Raw genomic sequence first — 19142 nt, forward strand, 5'->3', positions numbered from 1 at the left:
TATAATATTAAAGACTTTTATTATTATTAAACCTTTAAAATAATAGCCGAAAAAAAAGAAGTTAAAATCGAAATTAAAGCTTTAAATAAAAAATTTAAACTTTATTTAAAAATTACGTAAAAATTAACTATAATAATAAATTGTTTAAAGTTATATAAAAGGTTTAACCGTAAGTTTAAATGGAAATTTACAGTTAAAAAAAACAAATTAACTCGAGGAAAAAAAAGAAAGATTAATTAATATCGTTATCGTAAAAAAATTGTTTTTATAAAATTAATTCTTTTTATAAAAAAGTATATAAAAATAAAATTAAACACGATTATATAAAAGGATAACGTTTTTATTTACGTTTATTAAATTTAAATTAAAACGTATAAATTATTTTAAATTATACGTATATTATAATATATTAATTTTTTCGATTTAAACGTTATTAAATAATATTAATTTTATATAAAAAAATTAATTATTAAATAAAAAACTTTAAAAATTAAACTTAAAATTATTTAAATTTAATTAAAATATTAAAAAAAATTATTATAATAATTTATTTAAAATTAAATTAAAAAAATCTTTATTTATATATAAAAAATCATTAAACTTAAAAATAAAAACAAATATAAAAAAAGTTAAAACTTAAAAAAATAACGTATAAAAAAAATTATTATTTAAATAAATATAACTTTAAAAATAAACGAAATAAATTAAAAAAATATTAATAACGTTAATAATTTTAACAATATATAATTTTAATTTTTATAATTTATTTTAATTTAATTACAAGTCATTTAAAACGTAGCTAATAATCGTATATAAATTTACTAATTAATGTATTATAATTAATAATTTAACACTTGCAACAACTAGTGCCAAGCCCTGACAGGTGGCTGATAGGTGGGTCTAATTTGCCTATGGAAAAAACTTTTAAAAGGGACATCCGTAATCGGAATTGCTATCCTTTAGCGTCTACTTTGTACATATGTATGTACATTGCCGGTAACACAGTGGACCCTCCGCGCCACCTTTCTAAAGACAGCTTCACCATCGACTGGAACAACTTTTCATACACAAAGGTCAGACACTGCAAATATGAGTAAGCCAGGGCTATCTTTTGGCTTAAACCTCGCCAAGAAGCCGGGCGCTTCGAAACCTGCTCCCCCGAAAAGGAAACCAATGTTTGGCGATGATGATGGATCAGACGACGATGCGAACGGTTCAGCTGATGGCCCTCAAGCTACCGAGATATCAGAGCTGGACGATTTCACAACAGCATCGCCTGGTCATCAATCAAATAAGAAGCCCCCTCCAAAGTTGAAAAATGGCCTACCTACCAAATCTTTGAACGGCAAGAGCAAAAAGCCCCAAATTTCCATGTTTGGAGACCTATCAAGCTCTCTGGAGTCGCGTAAACACCAACAAGCCGCCGAGGAGTTGGATCCATCGATATACGATTACGATGCGGTCTACGATTCCCTGAAGCCGGAGAAGAAGGCCACACAGGAAGATATTGAGCGCAAACCCAAGTACATGAAGAACTTGATGGCGTCTGCCGCCGTACGGAAGCGCGACGCCCTAATTGCCGAAGAGAAGAAGATCGCGCGAGAACGGGCGGAAGAAGGCGAAGAGTACGCAGACAAGGAGAAATTCGTCACGGAAGCGTACAAGAAACAACAAGAGGAGAATAGGCGCATTGAAGAAGAGGAGCGTAGGCGCGAGGAGGAGGAAGCCAAGAAAAATAAAGGTGGTGGCATGACTGCATTCTACAAGGATCTACTGGAAAGGGGCGATAAACGACACGCTGAAGTTATCAAGGCGGCGGAGGAGCGCGCGAAAACCGGGCCGAAAGAGGACGAAGATGTGTCGGAAGAGAAAGTCAAGACGGACGCAGATGTGGCAAGAGAAATCAACGAGAAGGGCGGTAAAATTGCCATCAACGAAGATGGCCAAGTAGTGGATAAACGCGAGCTGCTAAAGGGAGGTCTCAACCTAGGCGCACCAAAACGACAGGAACCTCGAAGAGACGCGGGCAAGGGCCCAGACCGCAGGGACGACAAGGGCCAATCTCGCAACTTTGTCGGTTCTGGCGGCAAGCAAGCTATGCGCGAAAGGCAATCTCGCATGCTCGAGGCGCAATTAGAACAGTCTCTCAAGAGATCCCTCGCCGAGGAGGAAGAGGAGAGGCAAAAGATCGAACGCGCGTCCAAGAGCCGCAAGACCGAGACCGACGTCTCGAGCGCGCGCGAGAGATACCTAGCACGTAAGAGAGAGGCTGAGGAAGCCAAGAAGAAAGCTGCCGCAGAAACGTCGTGAGCAGAGTGTCCGTCTCCACCCTATCTTCTATTCAAGACGGGATACCTCCGTCGCGATACAGCGGCCTTGATAATATTGTACATTCTATGCTTCCGCTGTCCCGATGCCACCGTGAGAACGCCCCTCCATTTCTTCCCATTGCCGGCTACGGCTCGCAACATGGCGGATTCTAATGTACATCGAGTAGGGGCGAGTTGACATTTGCGATGCAGCCTCCAAGACGGAGGTCTAGCTCACTGCTCCCGTCGCAATCTGTCGATGTATGTCGTGCTTACTGAGTTCCATGCCGACATGTACTTCTCCATGCACTGGGTGAAACAGGTCGACTCGCCGCTCGACATCGAGGGGCCCGGCTTGGGCACGCACCTCTCGAAGCAGTGCTCGTTGATCTTCTGCATGGTAGCATATCGGGTTAGTCCACTTGCATCTCAGACGGGTTTTCGGGATTAGCATGTGCGGATGGATAGGCGTTTATTTCTAATACGTACCTCGATTAGTAGTCTTGCGTTTTCCAGGGCGTATTGGGTCTTGACTTGCTTGATGACCTCTGCCTTAATAGATCCGGAGGAGTCCATGATGGGCTTATTATTTGCTTCTGTAACCTGAGTCTTTTTTATATGGGACGTGGTTACGGCCGGTGGTGAGGCTAATTAGAGTCCCGGATTGTCTTGGTGGGATTAGATGGAGCTTCTCGAAAAAGTTGAAGCTTCATTGATTATTTTGCACGGTAGTTACACTATTGAAGTACCTAAACTGCAGGTGTGCTAAAGGTCTTGGCGCAGTGGTGGGCGATTGATTGTGGCTTGGGTCCTTATCTTAAGTACTTATGACGTATATAGATGTGGCTTCGCTATTCGAATATATCGCCAACTTAACGATAGTCTTGACCCTTTCTAAAGACTTATTTCCTTCTGTGATTAATTTGCGTCAAATGTATCTTCTAGTACCTCTTGATGCCTTGCAATGGTTTCCATATTATCTATGAATTACTTGCCTTTTTCAGGGATGGTCACAGTGGTTCATCTTATCAGAAGACCGCTTAGAGAATTATTGCCCAATGCCAAATATATTGAAGATACAATATGAGATATTCTAAAGGGTTGTGGCATATCCTCGTTAACCTGACCTAGCTCGACGACGTAGTTGGCTTTCTTTTTCACACTACGTTTTTATGATCACGATGGTTAAGTAGACGCTGATTATCATGGAAAAGGCGCCCTACACTTCAGTCAGATATAATGCGATCTCCTAAAGAACACCAACGTTTTTACTATCAACGCTGAAATCCAGGGCAGAGTCAGACGAGTACCCTCACTACCGGCTAGTTGGTTTCTGTTCGGTGGAGTGAATGCGAATGTTGGAGCGCCGAGTACGCATACACTGATTCAGCTGACAATAAAGAGGACGTGTATTGATTTCCACTAATTCACTGTGGTTTCGGTTGATTTTCCCATCTGAAGTATACTAATACACGGGATAGAAATTGGCCGAGGACTGTAAATAGTACATAAGTTGTACACATATTTGAGGTGGGTAGATAGTGGACGGTAGATAGTCAGCCTTATGAAGCTGGATCCTAATGCGACTGTAGCATTTCTAGAACTATTTGAAACGACCGTTCAAACTTGCGGGAAGTCATAATATACGGTTTATATTGCATAGATTGGAATGGTTGTTGAAGTCCTGGGAGATGAGTTAGAAGTATGCATGTTGATCTCTAAAATGGGATGTTGGGGGTCTGGACATTTTATCCTCAGCTGTTTCCTTTAACTTAGTTATATCGACACCACTTTCTATGTTTGACTTTCCTTCCAGAACCGCATCATTTTTATGGCTTGATTTATACATGTCTTGCTTCATTCACATTGAGAGTACCTAGTTAGTGTGTATAGTGCTATAACTCACCGGCTTTGCTTCGTTTAGCCTCTTAAATTGGTGGGGTTCCAATGACAGTAAAATTTGTATTGGTTAGATCTAATTGGCTACTTTTTTGGATAGCGGACCTTACAGGGTTCTTATTTGGCTTGACCACTGCTGTAACGATATTGTACTGTAGTTATCTCGTACCTGACTCACGAGTCATAATTTTCAAATAAAAGTTGTGTAAAGTGCCTGGGAACGTAGAGTGAATATAAATAGGTATTCTTTTAATCAATTGGTTAATTTTAAATTTTCCTAAAATAAATGAGTTGCACCTCGCATACGGATGGCTACCTCTGCTGAGATTGATATGGAAGCACCTAACCTGTCTAGAACGTACTATGTACCTGCCAGACAGGGATTTACCACAGTATTTTTGGGGGGTTAATTATGGGTCTCAATGGTTGCTGCGTCAACAAGGGGTTATTTGCTAATAACAATGCCAGCATTTATTTCTCCAATTATCAACTCCGATTCCTATTTCTTGAAAGTCATTCAATTGACAAGCGAATAACCTCACATTTCCCTAAGCCCTTCGATCTAATGATAGAGCGACCTATCAAGCTGGAAACCATGGCAGCTCGAACACTGGAATCCCAATTTGGGCGTTTGTCCGTCAATGATGAGAACGATTACCAAAAACCAAAGGTTTGTCCCATCACCGCCATATTCCCTAGGTGTGAAAATCAGACGGCTGACTTATGATTGCGACTATGTGTACAGACCATTGGGAGTACAACACAAACAGTACATGGTTCGAGTCGTCCAAACCTCTTTAAGGTCGCTCTTCAAGCGCAGAGCGCAAATACCGTTACTACAGTCACCCTCCCATCACAGGCTGCACAACGTAATAAAGGTGCACCACCTCCCTCACCTACTAGGAAACCACTTCCTACTGTTACTACGGTATCAAAGACATCATCCGATGAAAAGGAGCTGGTTGAGCGGAAGTCGGCGTCTCTTATTGACCAGCCATTCCTACCAAAAGAGTTCCATCTTGGCATGTTCGAGATTGGGAAACCATTAGGGAAAGGTAAATTCGGAAGAGTTTATTTAGCACGAGAGCGGACAAGCGGCTATATTTGTGCCTTGAAGGTGCTTCACAAGAAAGAGTTAGAGCAGGGTCGAGTTGAGAAGCAGGTGCGGCGAGAAATCGAGATCCAGAGCAACTTGAGGCATCCCAACATCTTACAGCTGTTTGGTCACTTTCACGACAGCAAGCGAGTCTTCTTGATTCTGGAGTTTGCGGGTAAGGGCGAGCTGTATAAGCACCTTAGGAGGGAGCAGCGATTCCCCGAGTGGAAAGCTTCGCAGTACATCGCCCAGATGGCGAGCGCCCTGAGATACCTGCACCGCAAGCACGTCATCCATCGGGACATCAAGCCGGAGAACATTCTTATGGGGATTCACGGCGAGATTAAGATCTCCGATTTTGGCTGGAGCGTACATGCACCGAATAGTCGTCGCCAGACCATGTGTGGTACTCTTGATTACCTCCCGCCCGAGATGATCAAACCTGGCAGCTCGGATAACTACTACGACGAGAAGGTGGACCTATGGAGTTTAGGTGTGTTGACGTACGAGTTTCTGGTGGGAGAAGCACCGTTCGAAGACACGCCAGTCATGACGCAAAGGAGAATTGCGAAGGCAGACATGACTATCCCGTCGTTTGTTAGCCCTGAAGCAAGGGATCTTATCAAGAAGGTGAGAGCTACCTAAACACACACTCTCTCCCCACACAGATGAATATTTCCACTAACACACGTACATAGCTACTGGTTCTCGACCCTCAAAAAAGGATACCGTTGGAACAGGTCCAGACGCACCCATGGATTGTCAAGCACTGCATTAGGGGAGAGCGTGCCTCAAATAGGGAAAAGAAGGATCGTTCTAGCGAAAAATAACGAATTAATTGGAATGAATTCACATGTATGTTTAGGCAAGGCGAGGCGTTCGGGTGATGGATTAATCGGGCTGGGGAATTTGCATGCTTAGGGGAGTCGGATGTTATTGCGTACCATGATTTGAAGTTACAGACACAGACCTTATTCGCCGCCTGGCTAGAGTCCCGACGGGAGGGTAATTATAGTACAGGTGATAAATACAGCATTTGCTCGAAAGCGAGTTTTGGATTGGTTTCGCTCATCTGTAAACCTCGTCGAAGGGCCGCGTGTCCGAAAAACATGACTCCCACACTTGGTTTACCACTTTGACTGCTTGTACGTCGTCTTTACATCGCGGCCGAGCTAACACGGATTGTGCTGCCCGCTTCCTCACACAGTCTTGGAACTGCTGTGTTAACTTCCAGTTCCCTCTCGTCCACGCCTCCCTAGCCCATCTACACTCGCCGCTCAGCATTGCTGCTCGGATCTGGAGTACCATGTTAGTAAGGCTTGCGTATTTTGTATTTTCATATCAAACACGGAAAGAAAAGGAGCAGCAATACCTCTGTACACGCCGCATGCTTCAAGTCCTTATCGCCCATCCAGTCGACCTTCCACCTTAAATGGTCCCAAGCATGCACCATCTCATGAGCCAGGGTGTCCTCCAGGTGTCCACGATTCCGGACCTCATTAGCACATATCAAAATACCATGGTCGGGACTAAACCCGCCAGAAGACCGATGGACCTGGCCGTCATCCGTAAGGCGGGCGGGACACCGGCGGCACACGACGTTATCCTTGTCGAGACGTCCGTTCAGGGCCTCGACCTTCTCGCGCATGAAGCGCACGGTCGGCGACTGCGCAAACGCCCAGTCCCGAAACTCCTCGCACCGCTTGCAGTCGCGCTCCTCGTGCACCCGGTACCGCCACTCGCGGTAGTGGAATATGCCTTCGTCGGTCACGCCGCCCGTTAGGATCTTGAAGTAGTTGACCCACCAGGCTGTCTGCGGGTCGAAGCCGGTTCGTGCTGGGTCGTTTTCGACGTTGCGCGGGAGCGCGCCTGAGGATGTTGTTGAGGAGGGAGAGGGAGAGGAAGTGGGTTTCGAGGGTTCTGACGGTTGCGGTTGTGACGACATTGTGGAATGGATTTGCTGTTGCCGTTGGAAGTTCAGACAAGGTCCACTGCGTGTGAACTTTGTTGGAATGACGGCTGTTAATTTCCAGGTCCGGGTAAGCAACTACTATGTAACTCGCGATCTTTTTGCGGTCCGTTAAATCTAGCGCGGAATAACGGAATAGGTACCTTTAGGTACGGACTAGGTTAACAGCAATGGCAAGGTCGGGTTCCGGATCAGCCTTTTTAGAATTTCCGATCTCGGCTGGGGTTCCACCGAAGTGTAAGCGGAAAGGACCTCTCTCAGCTCGTGGTTGCTGTCCAATGATGACAGTTATTACATAGCAAAACCCGTAAATCGTATACCGAATTCTTAATTCTCCACAAGAATTATTCCCTGTAAGTCGCCAACACGCCCTTGACAGCCATGGCGGATCCAGGGGGCCCAACGCCTTGTAAGTCATGATTTTTATTTGATAAGAAAAGGAGATTGGCTGTTAAACGATATGTTATCTTTCTAAATATCCTGCTTCGAAGACGCCATCGTTAATGTGTTGCTAGATATGAAGGGCCCTAAGCCACTTGTAGTGGTTATTAAACTTGGTGAGTCAAAATCGTCGAAGTCTTGGGTTCAAGTTTTTATTCCTCGAGCAATCACTTTATGTAACAATGCATAAGCGAACAGGTCAATATTGAACTAACTTACACGTAGGAACCAGTTCCATCGTTGATGAGAAGACACATGAGCCTCTGTTGTCGATCTTGACTCTTATTGTCGAGACAGCTGTGAAGCTCCGGAAAGATGGTCATAAGGTCATCATCGTATCCTCTGGCGCCATTGGCGTCGGTCTTCAGCGGATGGACATCGACAAGAGACCAAAGCACCTATCCAAGCTACGAGCGCTGGCAGCTATTGGCCAATGTCGCTTGATGAGTCTATGGGATAGTCTATTTGGACATCTACGCCAGCCCATCTCTCAGATTCTCATAACCAGAAATGATATTGCTGATGTAAGTAAAAAAAGATTGTGGTCAAGGGAGGTATACCTACTAATGTATACTGCAGCGGACAAAGTATCTAAATGCTCAGAATACTATTTTGGAGCTCTTAGAGATGGGTGTTATACCCATCGTAAACGAAAACGACACTTTAGCAGTTGCTGAGATCAAGTTTGGCGATAATGACACGCTATCTGCCATCACTGCGGCTATGGTTCATGCCAATTTCCTTTTTCTAATGACGGATGTCGACTGCTTGTACGACAAGAATCCGCGGACAAATCCCGATGCTAAACCCATAGAGGTGGTGGAAGATATTGGGGAAATACGTGCGGATGGTAAGGCTATAATCGCGTAGAACATTGGTCAATATTATTAATGCGATCTTAGTATCCAGTGCTGGATCTTCCTTAGGAACCGGCGGTATGAGCACAAAGATCGTTGCTGCTAGGCTCGCAACATCTGCTGGCGTCACCACGGTCATCACTCGATCATCCTCACCGGGAAATATTGTCAAAATTGTTCGCTATTTGCAAGCTAGCAAGAAATGCACATCGTCAGTACATACACCCGTGGTAGATGACGATGCGGAAGATCCTCTATCAAGGTCCACAGCATCTCTAGCCCTTAACGCACTAGAGAAACCACCGTTACACACGCGATTTCTCCCGCTCTCTCAACCGATCAGAGATCGCTACTTCTGGATCCTTCACGGCCTAGCGCCGCATGGCACGATTTACATCGATGTTGGCGCTCACCGCGCCCTTTCAGACAAAGCCGGCCTTCTTCCAGTAGGCGTTCTAGACGTAGAGGGAAACTTTGCGCAACATGAAGCCGTTCGCATCGTGGTCGTAGAGCGGCGATCAGAACCAGGACCAGATGGTAAACTCTGGGAGGGCCCCGGGGTGGAGATCGGGAGAGCACTGGTTAACTATGCAGCACCCGAGATCGCCCGAATTAAGGGGCACCGAAGCACGCAGATCGAGACCCTGCTAGGCTACGCCGACAGCGAGTACATAGCCGACCGAGACAGTATAAGTTTGCTTCGTAGGGAGAGCCGGCCAGTGACACCTGTGTTTGACAAAGTGAACGATAGCGGAGGGGTGGCCGCTTACGAAAACGACATTAGCTTATAGAAGCTGGCTACTCCGCATAGACTGACGGCGTAAGGAGATAAGGAGTTACATGGCTACAAAAAAAGAAATTTAATAAGGGATACCTAGATCATCGACCATCGCAAGAATGTTTTTATATTGTCTCGTGGAAAAGACCAAAGTCACATAGAACTACTTGTAGATAGCCGCAAACGCCCCTGAATGCACAAAGCTCAAGCCAATTCCGAACTCCAGGCCATCTTCTAGTGCCAAAAGCTACCCATCGTCCTTTTTTTCTTCTTGTCTCCTCGTATATACATACATCCGTCACCCCCACCCAATTTATGCCTGCTCAGCTCGCAAATAGGGTGTCTTCGTCTCGGAGATACTCGCCACAGTCGGCCTGCCTGAAACATACGATGCCGGTTGGGTCGAGGCGACGGGCCTCGGCGGTGCTGCGGGCGGTAACGCCGAAGCCGAGGGGCGTGTCGGACATATTGTAGACGACGATACCCTGGTGGCTGGGGCAGTCGTCGGACCAGCGGCCGACGTGGGCCTTGACGACGTTGCCGCCGTAAAGGAAGGGCATCTCGCCATTGGGCTTAATCCATAGCTTATACCGCGCATGCTCGGCTAGGATAGGCAGCGCTGTTATGTGTAACCTGAATTTTCCGGTCTTGCTGAACTTGCCTGTTCGTGAAGGTTTCTTGTTAGCGAGCTATACTTAACTACCTAAGGCTTGTGTTGTATAGACATGAATTTTTAGGGGGTAGAAGAAAAAGGTAAGTTTATAGGTAAATATTTTTGGCATACCTAAGCAGATACCCAGCGACCCAAGATGATCCCTTGATATCGATGTGGCTAAGTTGGCGACGGAGAGTAGGACATAGTATACTCTGTCGCGATTCAGACGGAAGACATAGCGATCGGCGTCGGGCGAATCGTCGAGCGGCGCAATTAGGTTCTTTAACGAGTTTCCTGTATAGTTGGCTAGCTTCTCGAAAAGCGTTTTCGTTTCTTGTTCTGTAAGCTGCCTCATCTTGACGGTATTTTATGTATGCGCCAAGTAAATTGGATAATGCTATACCTCATAAGAGAGCGCGGGGCGTACTTCAGAACAGTAGACATAGGAAAAAATTCTGCCACTTGGAAATTTTGGCGGTGAAAGAAGATAGAAAGAAGATAGGTACCGCGGAATTATTCCTATTGGTGTACCTGCGTATATAGTGGGTCCGATAGACAGGGGTCTGCCGCGAATCTTTGAATTTTTGAGTTTTGAGTTTCTGAGTTTCTGCATCGCATGTCACAAGTTGCGAACATCTTATTTTATTTTATCATTTTTCAACATTTTCACAATGGCATCCAGACCTGTAAAGAAAAGGAAGCTTACTCCCCCCGGAGATTATGAGCGCCCATCTCGGAAGTCTGGTGCAAAGATCCAGAAAGCATTCTTAACTAATGCGTCAAATTGGGATTTAGAGCAAGACTATGAGACTAAAGCGAGGAAAGGGAAGAAAAAGGAGAAAGAGAGTACTCGACTTCCTCTAAAGCTCCCAGGTGGGCGTGTGCAGCATATATCAGCGCCAGAAAGTAACTTCCAAGCTATTGAAAGCGACGAGGATTGGTTAGATGGTGCCGAGGATGTGTCTGAAGATGAAGAAGCTAAAGAGAGCAAGGCTCCCGAAGAGCCTAAAATACCCGAGCATCAACAGATCTTAGAAGCCAAAGAAGAGCTGGCTAAGATAGCTCTAATTCTTAACGAGACTCCTGATGAAAATACTGGCGCCTTCAAGGCCCTAGCCAAGATTGGACAGTCCAGAATTCCGACGATACAGAAGCTTGCCTTGGCCACACAGCTCACAGTATATAAGGATGTTATCCCTGGCTATCGAATACGACCTGTGGCTGAGGATGGACCAGAGGAGAAGCTTTCAAAGGACGTGAGAAAGTTGCGAACCTACGAGACATGTCTCATCTCGGGCTATCAGGCATACGTAAAGGAACTCACCAAACATGCGAAGACTAGTCATGCACAAGGCGTCGCGAGTGTTGCTATCACTTGTGCTTGCAACCTGTTAACTGCCGTACCCCATTTTAACTTCCGATCCGACCTAGTCAAGATACTAGTCGGGAAGCTAAGCACGAGGCGTGTCGATGACGACTTCAATAAGTGTCTCCAAGCACTTGAAACCCTATTCGAAGAAGATGAGGAGGGTCGCCCATCCATGGAAGCAGTCTCGCTTCTTTCCAAGATGATGAAAGCCAAAGAGTACCAAGTGAACGAGAGCGTTGTCAATCTATTCCTTCACCTCCAACTACTATCAGACTTTTCGGGAAAGGGGTCGAAGGACTCCGTGGAACGTCCGGATGACGGCCATACTAGCAAAAAGCCAAAGTCGAAGTGGGAGTTCCGGACTAAGCGGCAGCGGAAACAGATGAGAGAACAGAAGTCGCTGCAAAAGGATATGGCCACAGCCGACGCGCTTGTTCAGCACGAAGAACGGGATCGCATGGAGGGAGAAACCTTGAAACTCGTATTTGGTACATACTTCCGGATCCTTAAGCTGCGAGTGCCGCATCTCATGGGCGCTGTCCTAGAGGGTCTATCTAAATACGCGCACTTAATCAACCAGAACTTCTTCGGTGACCTCCTCGAGGCGCTGAAGGACCTTATCCGGCATAGCAAAGCGTCTGAGGAAGACGACGCGGAAGACAAAGAGGGAGGAGATGCAGAAGACGACGACACGCCCGTCCGCAACCCCTCCCGCGAAGCCCTCCTCTGCACCACGACGGCATTCGAATTACTCGCGGGCCAGGACGCACATAACGCTCGCGCGGACCTACATCTCGACCTCTCCTTTTTCACAACACACCTCTACCAGACCCTCTACCCCCTTAGCCTGCATCCCGACCTCGAGCTAGGCGCACGATCCCTCCATCTCCCCGACCCAGACAAGCCGCCCCAAGCCCGCGACAAGAGCCGGAAATCCGGCAACAAAGTCAACCTACAGACGACCACCGTCCTACTAATCCGCTGTCTAACAGCCGTCCTCCTGCCCCCCTGGAACGTGCGCTCGGTGCCCCCCGTCCGCCTAGCAGCTTTCGCAAAGCAGCTCGCGACAGCGGCCCTGCACATGCCGGAGAAGTCGGCGCAGGCGCTCCTCGCGCTTCTCGCGGACGTGGCGGGGACGCACGGGCGTCGGATAGCCGCGCTGTGGAACACGGAGGAGCGCAAGGGCGACGGCGCGTTCAACCCGCTGGCCGATAGCGCCGAGGCGAGTAATCCGTTTGCGGCGACGATCTGGGAGGGGGAGATGTTGCGGAGGCATTATTGTCCTGCTGTTAGACGGGGCGTGGGGATTGTGGAGAAGAGTCTGAGTTTGGCGGAGAAGTAGAGTGGTTTTGGAAAGGGGGGGGTGGGTGAGGTTTAAAGATACATGAATTAGGTATCTATCTATGTACGAAGTTTAGCCTCTAATGTTATCTATGGACCTCGTTTCTATGCATGTATACTTGTACAGATGTGTATCTTGGCCTCTTAAACATGAACATCGAACATCGAAGATAACAGCATTCCTCATATGGCACGACTTCAATATTCCCGTTTTGCGTTCTATGCGGTGTAAACCCTCTCATTTGGAAGTATAAGAATTTATGCATGATGGGATTAACTTATTTCGTCAATGAGGCTTGCGGGTTGTTTCGAACACTTGTGTTAGGAGGCTGCTGTTGCTCATAGTCTTTCTTCATTATTGCTCTCGCCATATTGATCTACCTATTAGCTTAAAGTGCCAATTCTCGCAATTTCACTTTTAGAAACACAAATGGCATCGTGGCTCATGACATATTATTAATCCTCTGTGTACAAGACCGCCGAGCTAAGGCGTGATATAATAGATGTAGACATCTCGAAGTCTACTGTGTGCTCCCAAGCCCCTAATTAGTACCACACATGAATACGAACAACACAAACGAAAGACTAAACTACACGAGGTCATGATCTGCGTGACAGCGTGAAAATAAAACAACACGACTAGCTTCGTAGAGAGAGCTACCTGCTACTAACTTAGCAGAAAATACGTTAAGTGAAGTCGATACAAAAGAAACTGATATTCCATGATCGTATCCCCGCATTTACAGAATAGGGGTTACAGCCTTAAGTGACACGTCGGAGGATTCGCCGGGGTTGGCCTATAGGCGTTCGTTCCTCGTTACCTGGGATCTCACAGTGGCGGTTGATAAAACATTAATACCTAGGTAGGTAAGTATGTAGTCGAGGGGGGTGGTCGTACATTTAGGGGCGTAAAATTACATATCGTCGTTATCGTTAAGCCCGTATGGTCGATGTTCTGAATTAATCCGAAGATGAGCTTTCACATACGCATAAAGATGAACAGAAGTACTGAATACTCGAGGTACTCTAGTTGACAGTCCTAGATGAAATGAGGCTGGTAACAACATGGGTACAACCACAATAGAGACTTGAGGTTCGGTGTAGCGACTATCTTAGTCGACTTTACGAAGCCCAGCGAGAATCTGCGAGACCGGGTCCTTTGGAGATACCACTGACCACAGTTTTGCCGGTTGGAACGGAAGGACCGCGTCTTTCCTGAGTTGGCGGATCAACATGCATGGGCTCAGGAAAATGTTTCTCAGGATAATGATCAGGGTTGTCAGGGTTCCATCGTGAAGCCTTGAGGCCTACTCTGACGTTGCTTCTTGTCTCCACGCCACCCATGGCCACATCATCATCCTGGTGAGCCTCGTTCCTAGTAGTGAATTGCATCACGTCTTGGCTAATCGGCTCACCCTCTTCATCAAGGAGCGATGTCTCGGATTGTATAGATTCTGAGTAATGGTGCGAAACGGCTCGTTGAGAGACTAAGGTAGAAGCATCGGAGCTGTATGCCAAAGCAGGGTCCACCAAATTATTATTGGGTTGAGATGGATAGGCAAATTGTAGCTGATCGGGAGATTGGGTCAAGGCTTGAGCGGTCTGGAAGTGGTCGCCTACACTCTGTGGGCCAAATATTTGTCTACAAAATTGCGGCGGAGGAGGGCTGTTGGCTGTTTGTACTTGTGGTTGAGTCAAATCCCCCGTGAGTTCGCCTTTAAGAGGCTTCGATGTGGTGCTTCCCTCTTCATTAGAGGAGGTAATGCTTTTCTGCCATGTCTCTTGCAGAGTGGAAATCGTAAGAGCTACATTTTGTGAGGCAGAGGGTCCTTGTAAAGGGGATATACCCTCTGTGGGAACAGCTCGTGGTTCTCCAGTGCCGCGGAACACAGGCATTTCATGAGGGCGAGGTGTTCGGGAAATACTTCCCTGAGTTGATTGTATAGGGTGATGCAGTACCGTATTTCGAGGGTGGATTCTTAAACTTGAACCCAGTTGAGCGCGCCCCTGGACACTACTACCTTGACCATATTGGTTCTGTTGCTGGCGATGGTTCGCTAAGGCACCTCCCTGTCGTGCGTTGATTCCATTTCTCCTGTCCTGGCTTCGTTTGTTGCGCCGAGGTGATTTTGCGCGCGTGAAAGAAGCCTGTAGCTCTTTCGCGTCCTCTATATTTCCACGTCCAAACATCTTGACGGTATAATTCGTCTTTTCTTTGGGCTCTTCAGTGATCACGAACAAAAAGTCCAATTAACTCCGTCAAGTTGTAAGAGCTAGGTTATGACAACCTCAGAGGGTTGTTACGAGTAGAAGCGTGCAAAGTGTAAAATACAATACAGAACGGTGGGTTTGGAGGATCGACTTGCTCAACAACAGAGCTGCTGAGGTTGTCAAGGTTGGTAAGAGGATAAGGATGGGAAAGTCAAAACAAAACCTCATAAGATGTTTACCTAAAGGACTCGTAAAATATGGGGTAGAATATGTGCAGGCAGAGAGGATAATGTAGAGGTAGTTCTTGCCTTATGCACCTCTAGGTACCTATAGGTAATCGGACCTGTACATGTATGCTATCGCCTCGGAAACAATAGAAAAGACAGCCATATGGTTCCTTCCTTTGATACATTCAACTATTTAAATCCCCAGGTAGGTGGCACCTTAGGTTTCTTGGGTTAGGAGGTTATGTACTTACTTACACCCCCCTTTACTAATTCATGTTTTAATAGTATCGTGAATTTGCGTCTGCTACTTCCGCTTCCTGCTGTCACGACTATTTATTTAAAATGCGATTAGCTCTGAATCCACCAAGAGGATACACATTAGATATAGCAACATACTCCGGTTCAGACTGGTGTTTGCAAATGCAGGCACCCACGCAAGTGCAAACGAAATCAGCTAGGCAAAGGCTACTTGGGTGGGTAGAAGGTTGTGATCTGATAAAAATGAACATCTAGACCATTAGTGTTTTGTAAATCTGGTATGGCATACGGGGACATATAATCACTTTGATTTCCATATCTCGCTCAGGTAAGGAACTTCATATCCAGAATGGGACGTTCTTTAGACGGGTATATTCAGCTGTTGAACGTGGCCAATAGACCAACTAATATCATTGCCCAGGCAATCCACGGTTATGCTGCTTCTTAGTACCCACGAACGTCTCAATCGTGTTGATATTAGTCGCCTTGTATTCCGCTTTCTTCGCCTCTTCCATCCACGGTATATTAATGGGAGGAACATGCTTGGCCGTGAATTCAATTAACGCCTTGGAATCAGGGGCACCTTCGCGGATTCCAATGCAGGAAACACGGGGTATACCCAGCGACTCGGATAGACGATCCTCACATGACTTTGATAATCCTACTAGCCTGATAGGCGTCTGCTCAGGATGTGATTTCGAAGCAACTGCTGCCATTTGTGGGAGATGTCCATTAAGAACGTTTGGTTGTCCAGATCGGGCTACGAAGATAGCTGAATAGGGGCGGCGAGAAACATCCTGAGTAGGGAGTTTGTCGTCCGAATTGGTCTCCACAGCTTGTGCTTTACATGCTAACTCCTGTAGATGACGCGTGACGGTTGTAAGTCCGACGTCTACATACGACTTTAACTCCGGAGAAGGAGGGGGCAAAATGTCTCCAGAACATGTGGTTGGAACTTTGCGTTTCCGTTTCTTATCGCGTTTGCCTTTTGACAACTTAACATACTCTGAGCGGTATTGACCCAGAGGTGTAAGCAAGCTACTCTAATGTGTTAGCATAGAGGACACAGATATGACTCTTCCGGGTTCTTAGACGCGGAGAATGATCTGGGGGACTCTTGACTCACTTGCACAGAAGTTCTAAGATGGTTTCTTGGTCATCAATAGTAACGCTAGGCCTGGCATCGTTAGTCTAGGTGAATTAAATTTATAGGAATGGAAAAGCTAGAGGCCTGTGTTTCGTACCATGATACAGCTGAATAGGGCGTATCAAGCTGATAGACGATTTTCTTTCTCCTTTCCATCTTCATGCATAGGTAGTCCAAGCTGACGAAGAAAGTATGCAATCCACCCCCGCTACTGTGACAGATACTTAAGTTTGTACTTCTCGCTGCTGTTGTATATTCGTAATTGTTTCAGAAACTGAAATAAGTTTCTTGGTGGAATCGCGTCGCACCTATTGAACCTAATATGGATTTGTTGGTCTGTGCACGAGCCTAAGTCTCAAAATATCAAACAGACAAAACCTTACCTGTAAGTCGTCGTAGAAATTTATACCTTTATTTTTTACTTTACAAATTACCTATGCATTAAGTACGTACGATATGTATATTATCCCTATCTTCCTGACCGTTATGGTAAAATATCAGTATTGATCATCGATGGACTTTACGCCATAGCCCTTTGATAGTATCCACATCTTCTTTCACAGTATCACTATCCTCATGCTCATCTAAAACTTCTATCTTGGACCTTAACCGCGCTACCATCAAGTCTAAGGCTATCTTCGGGGACACCAAAGATATTTCTTCGCTTAGTTTGGCTTGACTGATTATCCTGCCGTCGCATAACTCTCTTACAAGACTTTCTGCCATGTCCTGACAATTGCTTGTTAAGAGGTTGTAGCGCGGGTGAGTCGACATGTGATTGGCTCCTAGAGCTCTATATTAGCAAAAGAATTTGGCAAAAGAATTTGGCAAAAGAATTTGGCAAAAGAATTTAGCGCTTCCGTCTCAGCGCCTACCTAGGTACTTACCTATTCTTTGTATCTCTTCATGAGATTTTGTCGTCTCCCCGATATAATAACATGAGCTCCATGTTTGGATGTATTCTGGGGTAATCTCAGTTACCCGGAAGTAGCTTTTGCCAATAGCGTTAAGTGCCATCTGATCACTCATCAAGTCGTAACAGTAAGAAGGGTTGAAGCGGCGGTCAATCACGCATAATGCCCAGTGGCTAACACTATTTTGGCTCATACCGACATGTTTAGCAAGCAACTTGTACGTATTTTTGGACAGTTCAAATCTGCCGAACTCGATAAGCGTGGTGATTAAGAAGACAGCCCTATGAGGCGTAATCGGATCCCATTGTAACGGCGGCATCCCGATAGCTGACTCCTCAGTAATCTTCGCCAAAACCAGGTTGAGAAATTCGTTCTTTTCCCGGCGACGACGTTCTTCTTCGGCTTTGACTACATCCTCCTCTATCTCCGAAGAACTCCGTGATTTTCTATGTTCCCTGTTCAGCAAATCGTGTGTTAGACGCTCAAATATTGGAAATAGTGCGGGCCTTTGAACAAGCGGCGTTTAATGGACGAAGGGGAAATGTGGAAATGTTACCATTTTTCTTTGAGGTACTCTCCTGTGGCTACTCGAGCGCTTTTTAGCCTTGATAGGGCATCGAATCCCATTTCTAACACTTGGGACTTGGGGATACGGATATTCTCAGGCACTTGTTGTTTACCTACATGTAGGTGGCATAGTATGTACCTATTTCAATATTTATGTGTTTTAATACCCGTAACCGAGTCCCTCACAGCCCACCTGTTCCGCTTTTGTATGTGCATAAGAGGTACACTGCCTACCATACATGTAATACGGCTAACTCGGCCAACTAAGATAGTATACCTATTGAAGTTAGTTAGTAAATGCTTGAAGCTATTATGCACACTTACAGTGTGCCTTGCGTTAGGCGGTTTGATGTCTGCTAGTTAAATTTTAGAATTACCTGATACCTACCAACCATCGAAATGCATATGCGTTCTTCAATATTATAAGAACTTTAAGCTGGGGATGATCAAATGCATTGCGTACATCCCAGTATGCGTGTAAGTACCTTACCTAGGTACCTATGGGCAAAAGATTAGGTAGGTATATAATCCGTATTTGCGACCATGTTTAAGCACCTTTTGTGTTGAATTTAATACTATCCAAAGAAATGGAGAGAAGGATACACCTTTTTACAAACCAGAACAATCTCAAAAGGCAAAGACATCTGGTCAGTTCACTTAATATGTATTTGCCTAGAAGCGGGCGTTTCTAGAACTTCAACTGCTATGTAGATGGTAGTGTACCTACACTGCATACCATCTACAGGTATTTAAGTGGAGGACGACGCCTAACTGCTTGCCCTGGCAGCCTGGCAACACGACAGACCAGGACCTCGGTATCTAGCCTGACCCTGCAGCCTAGACCCGCTAAAGTAAGTTGACTTTCCCTACCGACATATATGTATGTTATGTATAATTTATCACGATTAGCTTAGAACATAATCGCATCGTATTCCGTTGTGCATACCCATACCTACGTCTTCCAATCTTGCATCATATTCGGACATTGGGCGCCTTACCAATAGCTGGTTGCAGACCTCCCGGACGTCCATCATCACCTATTGTTGAGAGATTAGAAATTGTATACCTACCTAGGTAAGTGTAAAGCACTATCATAACATTTTG

General features: G+C 45.7%; 10 protein-coding genes across 10 annotated transcripts; 4 read left to right on the forward strand and 6 right to left on the reverse strand.

The window, feature by feature from the left end:
• The first annotated feature begins 922 nt into the window (after nucleotides 1-922).
• F5Y00DRAFT_179228 (coiled-coil domain-containing protein 55-domain containing protein) lies at nucleotides 923-2439 on the forward strand. Its single transcript, XM_048004975.1, has one exon. It carries the CDS (start codon nucleotides 1090-1092, stop codon nucleotides 2308-2310), a length of 1221 nt encoding a protein of 406 aa, XP_047861093.1. The 5' UTR covers nucleotides 923-1089; the 3' UTR covers nucleotides 2311-2439.
• Nucleotides 2440-3026, reverse strand: F5Y00DRAFT_179227 (Tim10/DDP family zinc finger-domain-containing protein). The gene is made up of 2 exons (XM_048004974.1): nucleotides 2799-3026; nucleotides 2440-2702 (listed from the first exon to the last, which is right to left on the reverse strand). The coding sequence occupies exons 1-2, from the start codon at nucleotides 2883-2885 to the stop codon at nucleotides 2544-2546; spliced, it is 246 nt and encodes an 81-aa protein (XP_047861094.1). The 5' UTR covers nucleotides 2886-3026; the 3' UTR covers nucleotides 2440-2543.
• A 1646-nt stretch (nucleotides 3027-4672) lies between these two features.
• On the forward strand, nucleotides 4673-6387 carry F5Y00DRAFT_179274 (Pkinase-domain-containing protein). Its single transcript, XM_048004977.1, has 3 exons — nucleotides 4673-4878; nucleotides 4954-5934; nucleotides 6003-6387. The coding sequence occupies exons 1-3, from the start codon at nucleotides 4774-4776 to the stop codon at nucleotides 6132-6134; spliced, it is 1218 nt and encodes a 405-aa protein (XP_047861095.1). The 5' UTR covers nucleotides 4673-4773; the 3' UTR covers nucleotides 6135-6387.
• On the reverse strand, nucleotides 6181-7496 carry F5Y00DRAFT_179270 (peptidase M76 family-domain-containing protein). The gene is made up of 2 exons (XM_048004976.1): nucleotides 6677-7496; nucleotides 6181-6600 (listed from the first exon to the last, which is right to left on the reverse strand). Exons 1-2 carry the CDS (start codon nucleotides 7247-7249, stop codon nucleotides 6373-6375), a joined length of 801 nt encoding a protein of 266 aa, XP_047861096.1. The 5' UTR covers nucleotides 7250-7496; the 3' UTR covers nucleotides 6181-6372.
• A 29-nt stretch (nucleotides 7497-7525) lies between these two features.
• F5Y00DRAFT_179281 (glutamate 5-kinase) lies at nucleotides 7526-9513 on the forward strand. Its single transcript, XM_048004978.1, has 5 exons — nucleotides 7526-7682; nucleotides 7789-7830; nucleotides 7940-8238; nucleotides 8294-8564; nucleotides 8617-9513. Exons 1-5 carry the CDS (start codon nucleotides 7655-7657, stop codon nucleotides 9360-9362), a joined length of 1386 nt encoding a protein of 461 aa, XP_047861097.1. The 5' UTR covers nucleotides 7526-7654; the 3' UTR covers nucleotides 9363-9513.
• Nucleotides 9514-9517: 4 nt separating this feature from the next.
• F5Y00DRAFT_179285 (60S ribosome subunit biogenesis protein NIP7) lies at nucleotides 9518-10439 on the reverse strand. The gene is made up of 2 exons (XM_048004979.1): nucleotides 10134-10439; nucleotides 9518-10010 (listed from the first exon to the last, which is right to left on the reverse strand). The coding sequence occupies exons 1-2, from the start codon at nucleotides 10357-10359 to the stop codon at nucleotides 9673-9675; spliced, it is 564 nt and encodes a 187-aa protein (XP_047861098.1). The 5' UTR covers nucleotides 10360-10439; the 3' UTR covers nucleotides 9518-9672.
• A 190-nt stretch (nucleotides 10440-10629) lies between these two features.
• F5Y00DRAFT_179316 (nucleolar complex-associated protein 3) lies at nucleotides 10630-12720 on the forward strand. Its single transcript, XM_048004980.1, has one exon. The coding sequence runs from the start codon at nucleotides 10676-10678 to the stop codon at nucleotides 12713-12715; it is 2040 nt and encodes a 679-aa protein (XP_047861099.1). The 5' UTR covers nucleotides 10630-10675; the 3' UTR covers nucleotides 12716-12720.
• A 435-nt stretch (nucleotides 12721-13155) lies between these two features.
• Nucleotides 13156-15328, reverse strand: F5Y00DRAFT_179326 (uncharacterized protein). The gene has a single exon (XM_048004981.1). The coding sequence runs from the start codon at nucleotides 14902-14904 to the stop codon at nucleotides 13837-13839; it is 1068 nt and encodes a 355-aa protein (XP_047861100.1). The 5' UTR covers nucleotides 14905-15328; the 3' UTR covers nucleotides 13156-13836.
• A 414-nt stretch (nucleotides 15329-15742) lies between these two features.
• Nucleotides 15743-16891, reverse strand: F5Y00DRAFT_179332 (uncharacterized protein). The gene is made up of 3 exons (XM_048004982.1): nucleotides 16655-16891; nucleotides 16537-16587; nucleotides 15743-16448 (listed from the first exon to the last, which is right to left on the reverse strand). Exons 1-3 carry the CDS (start codon nucleotides 16717-16719, stop codon nucleotides 15821-15823), a joined length of 744 nt encoding a protein of 247 aa, XP_047861101.1. The 5' UTR covers nucleotides 16720-16891; the 3' UTR covers nucleotides 15743-15820.
• A 100-nt stretch (nucleotides 16892-16991) lies between these two features.
• On the reverse strand, nucleotides 16992-18178 carry F5Y00DRAFT_246876 (uncharacterized protein). The gene is made up of 3 exons (XM_048009221.1): nucleotides 18028-18178; nucleotides 17445-17926; nucleotides 16992-17342 (listed from the first exon to the last, which is right to left on the reverse strand). The coding sequence occupies exons 1-3, from the start codon at nucleotides 18096-18098 to the stop codon at nucleotides 17065-17067; spliced, it is 831 nt and encodes a 276-aa protein (XP_047861102.1). The 5' UTR covers nucleotides 18099-18178; the 3' UTR covers nucleotides 16992-17064.
• Nucleotides 18179-19142: the final 964 nt, after the last annotated feature.

This window comes from Daldinia vernicosa, assembly GCF_022497035.1.
Source record: "Daldinia vernicosa strain CBS 139.73 unplaced genomic scaffold F5Y00scaffold_60, whole genome shotgun sequence".
Taxonomy (NCBI): Eukaryota; Fungi; Ascomycota; class Sordariomycetes; order Xylariales; family Hypoxylaceae; genus Daldinia; species Daldinia vernicosa.

Coding starts and splice junctions, on each gene's coding strand:
- F5Y00DRAFT_179228 (XM_048004975.1), top strand. CDS start 1,090: ATGAGTAAGCCAGGGCTATCTTTTGGCTTAAACCTCGCCAAGAAGCCG.
- F5Y00DRAFT_179227 (XM_048004974.1), bottom strand. CDS start 2,885: ATGGACTCCTCCGGATCTATTAAGGCAGAGGTCATCAAGCAAGTCAAG. Junction 2,703..2,798: donor ACGCAAGACTACTAATCGAG/GTACGTATTAGA, acceptor GCTACCATGCAG/AAGATCAACGAGCACTGCTT.
- F5Y00DRAFT_179274 (XM_048004977.1), top strand. CDS start 4,774: ATGATAGAGCGACCTATCAAGCTGGAAACCATGGCAGCTCGAACACTG. Junction 4,879..4,953: donor ACGATTACCAAAAACCAAAG/GTTTGTCCCATC, acceptor CTATGTGTACAG/ACCATTGGGAGTACAACACA. Junction 5,935..6,002: donor CAAGGGATCTTATCAAGAAG/GTGAGAGCTACC, acceptor ACACGTACATAG/CTACTGGTTCTCGACCCTCA.
- F5Y00DRAFT_179270 (XM_048004976.1), bottom strand. CDS start 7,249: ATGTCGTCACAACCGCAACCGTCAGAACCCTCGAAACCCACTTCCTCT. Junction 6,601..6,676: donor AGCATGCGGCGTGTACAGAG/GTATTGCTGCTC, acceptor ATGGTACTCCAG/ATCCGAGCAGCAATGCTGAG.
- F5Y00DRAFT_179281 (XM_048004978.1), top strand. CDS start 7,655: ATGGCGGATCCAGGGGGCCCAACGCCTT. Junction 8,239..8,293: donor CCAGAAATGATATTGCTGAT/GTAAGTAAAAAA, acceptor TGTATACTGCAG/CGGACAAAGTATCTAAATGC. Junction 8,565..8,616: donor TGGGGAAATACGTGCGGATG/GTAAGGCTATAA, acceptor ATGCGATCTTAG/TATCCAGTGCTGGATCTTCC.
- F5Y00DRAFT_179285 (XM_048004979.1), bottom strand. CDS start 10,359: ATGAGGCAGCTTACAGAACAAGAAACGAAAACGCTTTTCGAGAAGCTA. Junction 10,011..10,133: donor GTCGCTGGGTATCTGCTTAG/GTATGCCAAAAA, acceptor CTTCACGAACAG/GCAAGTTCAGCAAGACCGGA.
- F5Y00DRAFT_179316 (XM_048004980.1), top strand. CDS start 10,676: ATGGCATCCAGACCTGTAAAGAAAAGGAAGCTTACTCCCCCCGGAGAT.
- F5Y00DRAFT_179326 (XM_048004981.1), bottom strand. CDS start 14,904: ATGTTTGGACGTGGAAATATAGAGGACGCGAAAGAGCTACAGGCTTCT.
- F5Y00DRAFT_179332 (XM_048004982.1), bottom strand. CDS start 16,719: ATGAAGATGGAAAGGAGAAAGAAAATCGTCTATCAGCTTGATACGCCC. Junction 16,588..16,654: donor CCCTATTCAGCTGTATCATG/GTACGAAACACA, acceptor TAACGATGCCAG/GCCTAGCGTTACTATTGATG. Junction 16,449..16,536: donor ATCTTAGAACTTCTGTGCAA/GTGAGTCAAGAG, acceptor ACATTAGAGTAG/CTTGCTTACACCTCTGGGTC.
- F5Y00DRAFT_246876 (XM_048009221.1), bottom strand. CDS start 18,098: ATGGGATTCGATGCCCTATCAAGGCTAAAAAGCGCTCGAGTAGCCACA. Junction 17,927..18,027: donor GAGTACCTCAAAGAAAAATG/GTAACATTTCCA, acceptor TTTGCTGAACAG/GGAACATAGAAAATCACGGA. Junction 17,343..17,444: donor TGAAGAGATACAAAGAATAG/GTAAGTACCTAG, acceptor ATAGAGCTCTAG/GAGCCAATCACATGTCGACT.